The sequence below is a fragment of the Pseudocercospora fijiensis genome (genome assembly GCF_000340215.1).
Source record: "Pseudocercospora fijiensis CIRAD86 unplaced genomic scaffold MYCFIscaffold_6, whole genome shotgun sequence".
NCBI lineage: Eukaryota > Fungi > Ascomycota > Dothideomycetes > Mycosphaerellales > Mycosphaerellaceae > Pseudocercospora > Pseudocercospora fijiensis.
Window position 1 is genome coordinate 3,846,235 of NW_006921537.1, and position 12,159 is coordinate 3,858,393.

At 50.4% G+C, this 12,159-nt stretch overlaps 6 protein-coding genes across 6 annotated transcripts; 4 read left to right on the forward strand and 2 right to left on the reverse strand.

Annotated features, from left to right (window-relative positions):
* Positions 1 to 1,852: 1,852 nt before the first annotated feature.
* On the forward strand, positions 1,853 to 2,250 carry MYCFIDRAFT_176688 (uncharacterized protein; the record flags this gene model as incomplete). Its single annotated transcript, XM_007930415.1, has 3 exons — positions 1,853 to 1,867; positions 1,905 to 2,171; positions 2,200 to 2,250. 3 exons carry the CDS (start codon positions 1,853 to 1,855, stop codon positions 2,248 to 2,250), a joined length of 333 nt encoding a protein of 110 aa, XP_007928606.1.
* Positions 2,251 to 2,338: 88 nt separating this feature from the next.
* MYCFIDRAFT_140261 (uncharacterized protein) lies at positions 2,339 to 3,046 on the reverse strand (the record flags this gene model as incomplete). Its single annotated transcript, XM_007930416.1, has 1 exon — positions 2,339 to 3,046. One exon carries the CDS (start codon positions 3,044 to 3,046, stop codon positions 2,339 to 2,341), a length of 708 nt encoding a protein of 235 aa, XP_007928607.1.
* A 640-nt stretch (positions 3,047 to 3,686) lies between these two features.
* MYCFIDRAFT_155589 (uncharacterized protein) lies at positions 3,687 to 4,764 on the forward strand (the record flags this gene model as incomplete). The annotated part of the gene is made up of 1 exon (XM_007930417.1): positions 3,687 to 4,764. The coding sequence occupies one exon, from the start codon at positions 3,687 to 3,689 to the stop codon at positions 4,698 to 4,700; it is 1,014 nt and encodes a 337-aa protein (XP_007928608.1). The 3' UTR covers positions 4,701 to 4,764.
* A 99-nt stretch (positions 4,765 to 4,863) lies between these two features.
* On the reverse strand, positions 4,864 to 6,174 carry MYCFIDRAFT_58918 (uncharacterized protein). The gene is made up of 3 exons (XM_007929845.1): positions 5,821 to 6,174; positions 5,418 to 5,769; positions 4,864 to 5,321 (listed from the first exon to the last, which is right to left on the reverse strand). Exons 1-3 carry the CDS (start codon positions 6,087 to 6,089, stop codon positions 5,058 to 5,060), a joined length of 885 nt encoding a protein of 294 aa, XP_007928036.1. The 5' UTR covers positions 6,090 to 6,174; the 3' UTR covers positions 4,864 to 5,057.
* A 325-nt stretch (positions 6,175 to 6,499) lies between these two features.
* On the forward strand, positions 6,500 to 8,224 carry MYCFIDRAFT_189544 (uncharacterized protein; the record flags this gene model as incomplete). Its single annotated transcript, XM_007930418.1, has 5 exons — positions 6,500 to 6,505; positions 6,671 to 6,978; positions 7,037 to 7,139; positions 7,202 to 8,027; positions 8,205 to 8,224. 5 exons carry the CDS (start codon positions 6,500 to 6,502, stop codon positions 8,222 to 8,224), a joined length of 1,263 nt encoding a protein of 420 aa, XP_007928609.1.
* Positions 8,225 to 8,687: 463 nt separating this feature from the next.
* Positions 8,688 to 10,935, forward strand: MYCFIDRAFT_140761 (uncharacterized protein; the record flags this gene model as incomplete). Its single annotated transcript, XM_007930419.1, has 3 exons — positions 8,688 to 8,761; positions 8,823 to 10,403; positions 10,455 to 10,935. Coding segments are annotated over 3 exons (2,136 nt in total), but the record flags the coding sequence as incomplete, so codon positions are not given.
* Positions 10,936 to 12,159: the final 1,224 nt, after the last annotated feature.

The following is a 12,159-nucleotide window of genomic DNA, read 5'->3' on the forward strand; positions in this document are numbered from 1 at the left end:
TAAGCGACGAGCTATTCGAATAGCGTTTCCTACTACTAAATACCTCCTTTACTACGTCTACGTCTAGCGTACTATTAACCGTTACTTTAGTACCAAAATCTACGCCGAGACGCGTCGCTATATTAAAGCTACAGTTATCTATCGTTAGTCGCTCGAAGGCGCAAAAGAGTTACTATAAGCCGCTATTTCGAGCCTTCCTCGAAACGCCTACTACGAGAAGAACAAGCTATATTTAGAGGTAGAAATAAGCAAGGATATCGCGTTATAGGTAAACTACTTTCGTATATTTAATATACTACCGATTATCGAGCAAAATAAGGATACTAATATAAACGAGAGCTTCTACGCGTGCCTTAAATTAGACGAGAAGTCGCCTATAGCGGCGGACTATTTACTAGTTAGCGTTGTAAAATACTACGTATTCTAAGAAGTCGCTAATAAAGACCTCCGCTCTTTCCTTATCGAGCGCCGCTAGACTATTAATATATATTCTCTTACTCGTAGCAACAACGACGAGCTTAGAAAATACCTTCTATACCTACCGTAGCCTATATAGCGTAAGGTTAGCGCTAAGATTAATCGCGCTAACGATTCTATAGTATTCTACGATCCTATCGCGCTTGCCGAGTACGACGCGTCCGGTATACTAACTTACGACTATCGCTTCTTTAGGCAATAGCGCGTCCTTTGCTTCTACCTTTAGTTTTATTATATTTAGCTCTACCGTACTCTTATTAAAGAGCGCTACTAGTATTACTAGATTAGTATATTTAAAGGGCGTAGACTCGAGATCTATAAGACTCTAATAAAGGCCGACAACCTTACTCTATAAGCCGATATAACCGCGATAGCGATAGCGACGGCGGCTATTATTAACGATAGCTATCGTCTCGAGATCCGTAAAATAATAAACGACTATTACGAGATAATCTTTAAATTAGAGCGTAAGTACGACGAAGAAGGCCTTAACGACGACGATATTAAGCGCGCTACTATAATACGAGACGCCGTCCGTATCTTCTATAAGGCTAGTAACGATATACGGCGCTAGTTTACTAAGTTGTTTATAAGCGCTTTTAATAAATAACGACCTAACCGTAAAGTTACGCTTTCTAAGAAGCTAGCGCTATCGTAGAAGCTACTCGCTAATAATATAATATCGTAATATTATTACCCTCTTAATCTACCGCCGGTAGACGCGATATAGAGTAAGAATAAGAGCTAGAAGCGTAAGAGGTCTAATAAAGAGGCAGAACTATTATATATACTATTAGGAATACTATATATAATAAATACGCGTATATTTAGTCCTAAGCCGCGGCTAGCGGTTCTAGTTAGTACTATCGCGTATTCCGCGCCGCTTACTACCGCGGTAGTAACTTATAGTCCTTATATGCCTCTACCGATACTACCGGCGCTAAATAGATAGTAAGACGCGCCTCCGAGCGCGATAATAGTCTATAGCGGTATATCTTATATACCGCCGCTCTCTAATATATATTAACGCTATTAAGATAGCTATAATTGCTAACTGTACCTCGAATTTTGCTATACCGCTATTTTACTAATAAACTTTAGCTTTATTTTTAGTAATATAATTAGTGTCTATTAGTAGAGATAGCGGGGTCGTTAAAATCTATTAAAATAGTACGAAATCTATTAAATTGCGACCGTACGACCTCTTGCTATCGATAGTTAGTATACTAGCGGAAATCGTACTACTACGCCCCCCTTATACCGTCGACCTAGTAATAGCGACGCGCGCCGAGGACGAGATTACGTTTTCTATAGTTACGCATACTACGGCGCGGACTTCTACATCTCACCGAGTCCGTTGCGGAAGGCCGACGGTATGTGGGCCTGCACCGTGCATGCGGTATTATATTCGGTCCCGTTATATTCAGGTCCGCAAAGGGATGCCACTTTTGCTTACTAAAAAGACTCCCTCCCAACGCGCACCCGCCAATCAGGCTGCAAACCCGGTTTCCCATTCTTGTGCAGAGAAGCGCCATGATCTTCTGTCGATCGATGTCAAGAAACAAAACTTCCATACATCGCATGGGAACGCGGAAAGACTTGGACCAGAGGATAGTGTTGCACGTCCAGCTTATATTAGGAAATTTGTCGTCCAAGGACCAGCATTCAGCCAGGCATCTGGACTGTGGGAATTGGTTTAATTCATCTGGGAGATACCATTAGTCAGGAGATAAAGGCGGACCGAGACAGGCTCTGCTTGCTGGCTGCTCGTAGATGTTAAAGACCAAGATGGCTCATAGTGCTATGCCAGTAAGAAATGCCAGTCAGCGACAATGAATACTTGGCATTCATCTAGTTGTACTTATTTTAGTAGTGAACGCAAGCAATCTTCAAGATCTGCGCAGCAGCCAAGCAATATACCCGAGTGAGTATCCTCCCTCCATTTCTTGCCCAGGACCGTATCAGGGAACAAGAACCAGAAGCAGTGCGGAGCGCCTTCATACACGCTCAGCTTCGTTTCCACGCCCCGTTGCCGCAGCAAGTCGTGGTAAATAATACCATCATCTCGGATCATATCCGCACCACAAGTCTGCACATAAGTCCGCGGCCAATCGACATGCTTCTGAGGGTCCAGAGCAGCACGATAGTCAGCAGTAGTCCAGTCCGCAGCAGGACAGTCGGAAAACGCCTTTGCGCTTTTGGCGCTCAGCATTGGCGAGTTCTTGCAGAGGTCATCATAGCGAGAGCGGTAGACGTGCTTGTATTCTGGCGGGAGGTTGTCAGGATTGAAGTAGGAGCCAGCACTCAAGAGAGCTCCGGTAAGAGGTGGCTGTAACTTCTCATTACGAGCTCGTAGCTGCAATGCTGCTGCAACGACACCACCAGCACTCTCGCCACCAATCGCAAAGCCCAATGCAGGATCACCACCGAAGATGGAAGCTTTTCCAGCAATGTGTTTGAGAGCATACCATGAGTCGTTGATGCCGACGGGATACTTGTGCTCCGGAGCAAGACGATACTGCGGCGCCACCACAACACATCTCTCCCTCAACGCGATCTCGCGGTTCATTGCTGCGTTTGTAAATTACCATGCGCAATTTCGGTCCGTCGTTGGTCTGGAAGGCATCGAAGTGGCCATTCTGCTCAGAGTGAGGCCTGAGTGTGCTTCTTGAAATCTGCGCAATGTGCCTGCCAAGGCACACCGTGTCCGCTCCCACCAGATCGGGATTGCAGTGTGGCTGCGGCTAATCCGTGAGCAACATTTATTGAGAATCGCCCACAATGCTGCTCATATCGTATGGAAGACAGGATCTCAGCGTAGCAGGGCAGGGCTACTCCTGACAACGCCGAGCTTTGTCAGAGTGGTACACTTTTCTCTTCTCTAACCACCCCATCCCATCCCATCCAGATCTCAGCATCGGAGAAACCGCCTTCTTTCTACGGAACATGTCTTCCCGCCCGTTTGCGATTGAACAGAAAAGGCATGCTGACACATTAAACGTTTGATATCGAAAGCATGCAGCATTCTGCTGGGTACTTACCCGATGCAGGTGCACTATCCGAGGAAGGGTGCAAAAGGCGAGCCACCGGGCAAGAAACTCCTTCATAACTTCCTCGTGATCATACGTGTAACTCCAATCTACATCACAAAAAGAGTGAGCATCGTCGCCAGACTCTGTGTTTGAACAACTACACCGGAAGCAACAAAGATGAAGGGAAAGGTGGCATTCGAAGAGGCATTCGCCCTCCCACGGAACGCAGTCACTACAAAGTGGTGGGCAGGGCTGTTCGCGATTGACCCGGCCAAACACACCAGGGAGATCAACGACGTCAACAAGCTCCGAATCGAGAAGATGGACCAGTTCGGCGTCGGCTACAAGATCCTGTCCTACACAGCACCCGGCGTTCAGGATGTATGGCAACCTGACACAGCCGATGCTCTGGCGCGGGAAGTCAACGATTACATCGCGAGCGAGATCAAGGGTTACGAAACGAGGTTGGGAGCTTTTGCAACCCTGTCCATGCACGATCCGAAAGTCGCATCGGAAGAGCTCCGACGGTGTGTGAAGGAGTACGGCTTCAAAGGAGCACTTGTCAACGACACACAGCGAAACGATGAATCCGGAAGTTCCATGATCTTCTACGATGGTCCGGAATGGGACGTCTTCTGGTCGACAGTGCAAGAACTCGATGTGCCATTCTACCTTCACCCACGAAACCCAACCGGCGTCTTCTACGAGAAACTTTGGGCCCCCCGAAAATGGCTCGTCGGACCACCCCTCTCATTCGCACAGGGCGTCTCCCTTCACCTCCTCGGAATGGTCACGAACGGCGTTTTCGACCGCTTTCCCAAACTTCAAGTCGTCATCGGCCATCTCGGCGAACACCTACCCTTCGACTTGTGGCGCATAAACCACTGGTTTGAAGATATCAAAAAACCGCTTGGATTGGACTGCAAGAAGACGATTCGGGAGTACTTCGCGGAGAACATTTACATCACGACAAGTGGACATTTCTCTACTCCGACACTCGAGTATTGTATTAAGGAGATTGGGGTTGATAGGATTTTGTTTTCGATTGATTATCCTTTTGAGTCGTTTGAGGATGCTTGTAATTGGTATGATGGTGTGACGCTGGATGGGGAAGAGAATGTGAAGAAGATTGGACGGGAGAATGCGAAGAAGCTCTTTAAGCTGGGGCAGTTTAAGGATGATGATGCTTAGATTGATTGGATAGATGTGCTAATTAGAGCGGCCTCTTCTGATACAACATGTTTTTCTGCTTCTACGATTTTCCATATGCGCTATCTACCTCAAGCGATATGATGCACGGGAAATGTGAGTCGATTCCGAGAGCCACGGCGAGACTTTTGAGGTTCGCGTACATGATGTCTGGGTCCGTTGGTTTTGACAGGAATAGCATCACATGCAAGCACAGGAACATACTTCATCCTACCATCCCAACCTGAAAAAATAGACAACAGAAATCCTGTCAAAAAAAGCACCACACCATAATTTCAAAGACAGATACACACATCTCATCAAATTTCAATCTACCAAGCCCCCACATCCCCATCACACTCACTCCCTCGCCACCAAAGCAACATCATACTTCAACTCCCACTCAGCCTCGGGATCCCCCTTCCTAGGTTCAAATTTCACCACCAGCGCATCCTTCACCGCAAACACAGAATCATCTTCCAAATACTTGGATTCCGAATCGAAAATCTGAGTCGTGATGGGTTTGTAGCCGTCGCGGGTGACGATGTAATGGATGTGGGCGGGTCGATAGGGATGGCGGTCCATGAGTTGGAGGAGTTTTCCCGCTGGGCCATCGAAGGGGACCTGGAAGAAAGTAAGTATAGTTGTTAGATTGGATTGAAGTGAGGAAGGGAAAGGAAGGGAAAGAGGGAGGGGATAGTGGGTTGGTTGGGTGCTTACTGGATACGGTGTAGGTCTCAAACAATACAGCGCATATTGCCCCTGTTCATTCGTTTCGAATCTCCCTCGTAGATTGAAGTCCACTTGGTTATCGTCTTGTTGTTCGTACAGCCCGTTGGTCGAAGCTTGCCAGATATCTACGATCGCGTTCGCGAGGGGTTTTCCGGTTTTGGCGTCTGTTACCGTTCCGTGGACGTAGGCGACTTGGCCATCGGAAGGAGTGTTGAAAGTGATTGTACTTCCGAAGGCTCGGAGGGGGGCGTTTTCTCTGTAGAATGGGCCGAGGATTGCTGAGGCTGTGGCTGAGTTTCCGGCTAAGGCTGCTTTTCGCACGGTTATGTCGTCGACGAGGCTTGTGGGGTTAGTTTTTTTTGGATATTTTGTGTTGGGGAGGAGAACTTACGATTCGAGGCCGATTACGTCGCAGAGGAGTTGGCCTTCGTTTCTCTTGTTGTTGCTCATCTGTCCGGCCCAGTTGATGAGCTGGACACCTGCCATCCATTCATCGATGGTGAGATCCACTTCTCGGGCGAAGTCGTGGACATGACGGATTAGGGCGGACATGACCTCTCGAAGCCTGCCGTCCGTCTTTGGGCCCATGGAATTGATGATGTTCTCGGTCCATTGCTTGTCTAGACCGGTCTCCGGTGCGTTTCCATTCGCTTCAGCCATACTGAGTGAGACTTCTTCAAAGTATTCAGAATTTTCGCCGGAAGAAAGGTCGTCTGTCACAGCGGAGGAAGAGATCCAATGTCAGGAAACTCGCAATCTATAGAGCAATAGGAATACAAGCATAAGCAGTCCCGAAACATTCACCCGCACAGTTTGGCAAATCCTGGAACCGACGACCCCTCATCAGCGGCTGCGAAAGTGAAATCTTGTCGGAACGTCGGATCGGCTATCAGCGGTCCGTCGAGTACACCTCCGGTCTGGTTGGTACGCAGTGGTGGTGTTCTGAGTGCATCCAGGGAGCTCGGCCCGGTACCTGTGTTTCCTTGGTCCACGGCAGCAGTCCAACGATCGCTTCTTGCTCACATAGGCAACTTCATACATGATAGACAAAAGGAATATAGGATATCGAGATGACCGTAAGTTGAGCAGCTTCATCATTACATCGCATCTTCAAGAATATTTCTGTCATCATTGTCATTGCCATCGTACGGGCAGATCTCTATATAAGAAAGAGACATTCACTTACTTCCCTGGACGTCATCGATCACACACAACTTGATTGACCTTTCATCAATATGCAGCCGGGAACGAACTGGAAACCGCTCGACATTGCGGTCATTGGTGGAGGCATTGGAGGCTTGGCAGTCTCGATTGCTTTGAGGAGAGACGGGCACAAAGTCACAATTTACGAGCGAGCAGATTTCGCCGGCGAAGTTGGAGCATCGATTTCCTGCGCCGCAAACGGTGTCAAGTGGCTTCGAGAATGGGATGTCGATATCTCAAAGGGTGATGGCGTCTACCTCCGAAAATTGATCAATCGAGACTGGGCGACTGGTGAGCCGGTGTCTGTGTATGATCTTGGAGATTATGAGGAGAAATGGGGGCACCCGTAAGTCATTGATTGAATCGATGTGACCAAGGTGTGGGTCAATGCTTATCGGTTACAGGTATTACATGTTCCATCGTCAAGATATGCATAAGATGTTGATGGATACTGCGATGCAAGAGGAAGGCAAAGGAACCCCTGTCAAGCTTGTGGTGAACCACAAGGTATGAATGAGCCTTCGATTGATCTGACGACCTCACAGCAGCGTACTGACTTCAACCCATAGTGCCAGGACATCAACACCGAGACTGGAGAGGTCACATTCCACAACGGAACACAAGCCAAGCACGACGTAATCATCGGCGCAGACGGCATAGGCTCTCAAGTCCGCAAGCTCATCGGCATCCAAGTCGAAAAGCGGCCTGCCGACTCAAGCTGTCTGCACGCCAACGTCGACACCGCCGAAGCCGTCAAACGCGGCTACGTCGACTACTCCCAAAACTCCGCCATCGAATACTGGGGCGGCCACCACAGCTGGAACAAAATCGTCCTCTCCCCCTGCAACGGCGGCTCCCTGCTCTCCTACTACTGCTTCTTCCCGCGAGAAAAAGGCGACTACTCGGAACAAAAATGGGACGCGGACGCGTCCGTCTCCGAACTCCTCGCTCCATACCCCGACCTCGACCCCAACGGCGTCCACAAACACCTGGAAATCGGAAAAGAAATCCGGCCCTGGCGCCTCTGGGTCCACGAGCCTTACTCCCACTGGCAAAAAGGCGTAGCCTGCATCATGGGCGACGCCGCACACCCCATGATGCCCGACCAAAGCCAAGGCGCCTGCATGGCCCTCGAAGACTCCGCCGCATTAGGCCTCGTCTTTTCCCAAGAATTCTACCCCGGCTCCATTCCCTCCGCTTTGCAACTCTACGAGAACGTCCGACATTGGAGAGCTTCCCGCGTCCAAGCGGCTTCGGCGCGCGCGCGAGAGAATATTCACGAACGAATCGGTTTTACGGATAATACGGACAATCCGCTGTATAAGGTTCAGGATGAGAGGAATAAGTTGACGATTCAGGAGATGAATTCTTATGATATGAGGGAGGATGTGAAGAGTAAGTGGCCTGGCGGGTGGCCGGAGGCGAGGAGTCCGGTGAGGATGGTTAATGGGCTTGATGCTGTGAATGGGGTGAATGGTGTTCATTGAAGAAATAATTTCGAGCCACGGGAGCCTTGTCATCTTGTCGGGAAATATAGCGTCGAGCGTTGCGGCCAGAACTTCTCGGAACTAGCGTTCAGTAGACATGCCTAATTCATTCAATGTTTATCGCCATCGGCTCGGGACTACAGCTACCGATATGCGGGGTTCGACGTAGCGTGAGGAAGTCAGAAGTCAAGCTGATGACTGAGCGAGATATGAATCAGCCTCGGATAGTTCCAGAGGACAAGCTTGGCAAGGGTGTCGAGCTTGGCAGGCAATGGAGGTGTCGGACCGTGCACCTGCTCATCTCCACCGCGAGTCCGCGACACACCGCCGCCAGCCTCGTCGACGACCGGCTGCTCGCTACCCCATACCGCCGCGCGAGGCTCCATATATACGCTTACAGCCCCATAGCCGAATCCTCCGCCTCCGCTCCGGATACCACCCTCCGCCACACAGCTCCAGCGGGGCGGGACGGGCGAAGGTCTGGGCAGGTATGGGCTGATATGCCGCGCCCAAAGGTAGGTTGGTTTGGTGGGCTGGTCTCCAATGACCCTTGAATTCACGAGCCAACCGCTGCAAGGTCAAGCCCCAAGACAGACAACGCTCAGCCAAAGCATGTCTTCCGTGCAAGGCGTCCAAGATCAGGTGTGTCCCCAAGAAGAGGCTGGATGATTGCACCTCGCCTCGCAACTAACGAATGTGGAAGATGCGATGCCGCAAGCCCGTGTGGACCATGTCTGAAGCGTGAGCGCACCAGCGCCTGCGTCTACCTGGACTCTTCACGTAAGCGGCAGAAGACCTCCTCCGTTCCAACTCCGAGCCTGGAAGACACTTCACCGCAGTATGACCCTAGATTACTGGAGCTGAATCACGCCCACGACACCGGGCCCAATCTGTCCTCTGCGGACGCTGCCGATCATGGCTCCATGCAAGGCGCTCCTCCAGCAGATCGACCACAGGCTGGGCGGGGCACTGCAACTGGAAGCACGACGCGTTCTGCCACTCCGGAGCCGGGCAAGACCTCGCGTCAGACCCAGAGTCGGCTTCTGCTGAGCTCCAAGGGCGAGAAGCTCTACGTGGGAGAGAATGCCTCCCTCAGCTTCTTACAGTTTGTCCGCAGGATACTCAAGAAGTATATGGGACCTTCAGCCTTCACCGAAACCCGATTCAAGGAGAACATGCTGGAGATTGAGATGCAACGAGATGAGAGTCCAGCGATGGTCGACATGTCGAGAGGAGACACGAATGCTTTGGTGCAGCTCTATCGAGAAGCATCGAGCGGCATCCTGGACTTATTCACAGTGGCCGAAGCACATGCATTTCTACATCGACACAATGCTCTAAGCCCCAGCAACATGATTGACGACAACGACAAGCGGACCAAAGCCGAACACGCGTCTTTGAGCATGATGCTTGCCATCGGTCACCAATGTAGAGGGCCAAACCCGTTCGATGCACAAAATGCCACCAGACATTTCACCTGCGCCCAGAAGTGGGCGTTCGAAGACTTTCTCTGCGATCCGACCCTAGACCTGGTCCGTGTCTTCCTTCTCATGGCATACTACATGCTGGGTGCATGTCATCGTAATGCCGCCTTTATGTACCTCGGTATTGCGACCAAAGCTGCTTGTGCACTGGGGCTGCATCGCAAGGACCAGCATAGGGGCCTGACCACACAAGAATGTCTGGTGCGATGGCGGACGTGGAAGAGCCTTCTGATCCTGGACACCATTGTCTCCTCCATATTAGGCAGACCTGGTGGGCTACCATCTCGACGGCCGGATGATTCGACGTACGAAGGCGACGAAGATATAGGAGACCTGGATAGGCCACGATGGCTCGCTTCACGAGCAGTCTTCGGTGTTTGCTCCCACATCATCGAGCTCGAGCAGCAACTCGGCAATGGAGTGATTTCAGATGCCGCGACAGCAGAATCATTCCTGCAACGGCTACGTACCTGGAATGACTCTGTGCCTTCCGAGCTACGACATTTTGCTGCTGTCAAGGACGTCACCCTTGGTCCAGCCGAGAGGGAACAGTTTATCGGCTCTGTGCACGTGGCATGCTCTTACTACTTCACCATCATACTCGTCACCAGACCTTTCTTGATCTCACACCTGCTCTCCCAGATCCGAAGACGCAGACCACCAAGCTTGGACAAACCCAATCAAACCTCCGCTGTCTCGGACCTTGCTCAGGCCTGCCTTGATAGCGCAGTATACATGGCCAAAACAGGCTACATGGGCATCAGCTCTGCCATACTGTCGAACAACATGTGTCTTCTCAAGTAAGTCGGCCAAAGATTCCGCTGAAAGTCCGATCTGACCTTTGATCACAGAGCATGGATGTTCGCAGCAGGCCTTCTCTTGGGCTTTGCGATGTTCGCGCAGACAGAACCAGTCCCAGAGGTTGATACTGCTTTTGCAAACTCCATTGCCGTTCTGGAACGTCTTGCTCAAGTATCGCCGCAAGCTCGCCACTACTACGACATCCTATCCACCTTTTCCGACGCCATCCATAGTCGCCGCGAACAACTCGGCCGAGAGAAGCGCCAGAAATCGAGCCAATACGTCTCTCAGATCTTCACAGCCGACTTCCAAGATCCAGATTCGACACTCCAGGCACCTTACACAACTCCAAGCTCTGGCGACGGACCGGCTAACATAGATGCCAATTCCGGTGGCGCCACGGATCTCGATGGTATGGTCGGCTTCGACTTTGATGCTAGCAGTTTGGGCACGGTTCATGATGGCCTTGGGAACTTCCCTTCACATTCAGAGGATCTCGGCAATGATTTTCTGTTGTCGGATAATCTGTAAGTTCCCTCACTCAGATCCTTCGAGGCAGGCAAATTGCTGATTTTCTTGATAGGTATATTGATTGGGAAAGTTTGTGGCCAATGGATGGGTTGACTTCGATGACGTGAAAGAACATCTTAGCGTTGCTGAGCATTCCTATAAGGTCTAATCGACATTGCTCGAGATCGATCATTCCGTCGCACAGACCCTGGAGTCGTTCCTCGCAGGAGTGGTGCTGATAGCTTGGGTCCTTTCGACATGGTCAGGACACTCGGATTGCAATCTCGAGGCGCGACGGATGATGATACTGGAAATTCGGCCGCAGCGTACCCGAGATCCGTCGTGTCTGCGAAAGACATGGTTCATGTCAGCAGCAGCACGCCGAGCATGCTTGGCTCGTTCATCGCCATCGCCACAAGCTGAGCACGACAGGACGGTCAACCCACTTGATGCATTCGCGCCGTGCCCTAACCATCATCTACAAGAGAGCTGTGAGATATGTATGTAAGCTATGCAAAACGTGCGTGCAATTACATGACATCTCGCAGCACGGCGTGCGTTCGAGCATAGTTACGCACACCGCGGCACGAGTCGGAATTGCATAAAGAAGAGTCTCAATACGTAAACGACGCTACCCAGGAAGCCATTTTTCGCCGTTGTTGCCTGACGAGATCACAGTCGCGAAACACATCCACTTTCACACGACAATCACTGCAGCCAAATATTCCCACACAGCCTCCCCTTCCTGCTACTACATACGAGTCATACAAGCGTACTACCCATCTTCACACAACGCATTGTATGATTCGAGAAGTCTCACCGAAGCTACAACATCTACATCTCAACCGAATGAGTCCGCACGATAAGGCGCAGGTAGGGCCCAGAGAATTGGTTGGCGTATGCAAAACGGCGAAGTTAATGCTGACCACCCATGTGGAAAGCGATGGGGAAGTCGTGTCGTGCTAAGTGTCGTACAGAACAAGCCAATCTTCGGTTGTGTCCCGAATGGCTGCATGCTATAGTACCTCCCCGTCGGGGCTTCTTCAGGATCCGTTTTCCGGGGTGGAACAGCAGCTATAGCTGAGAAATGTAGGTTTTGCGATATAAGGCTTCTGATTTTAGTTTTGGGATGTGAAGAGTTGTGCGTGAAAGAGGGAAGTTAAAAAATTATTTTTTTTTACGACAATACACCTAGCATCTTCTTCTTCTTCAGTGAATCAACACCATGTCATCAAAACAAATCAA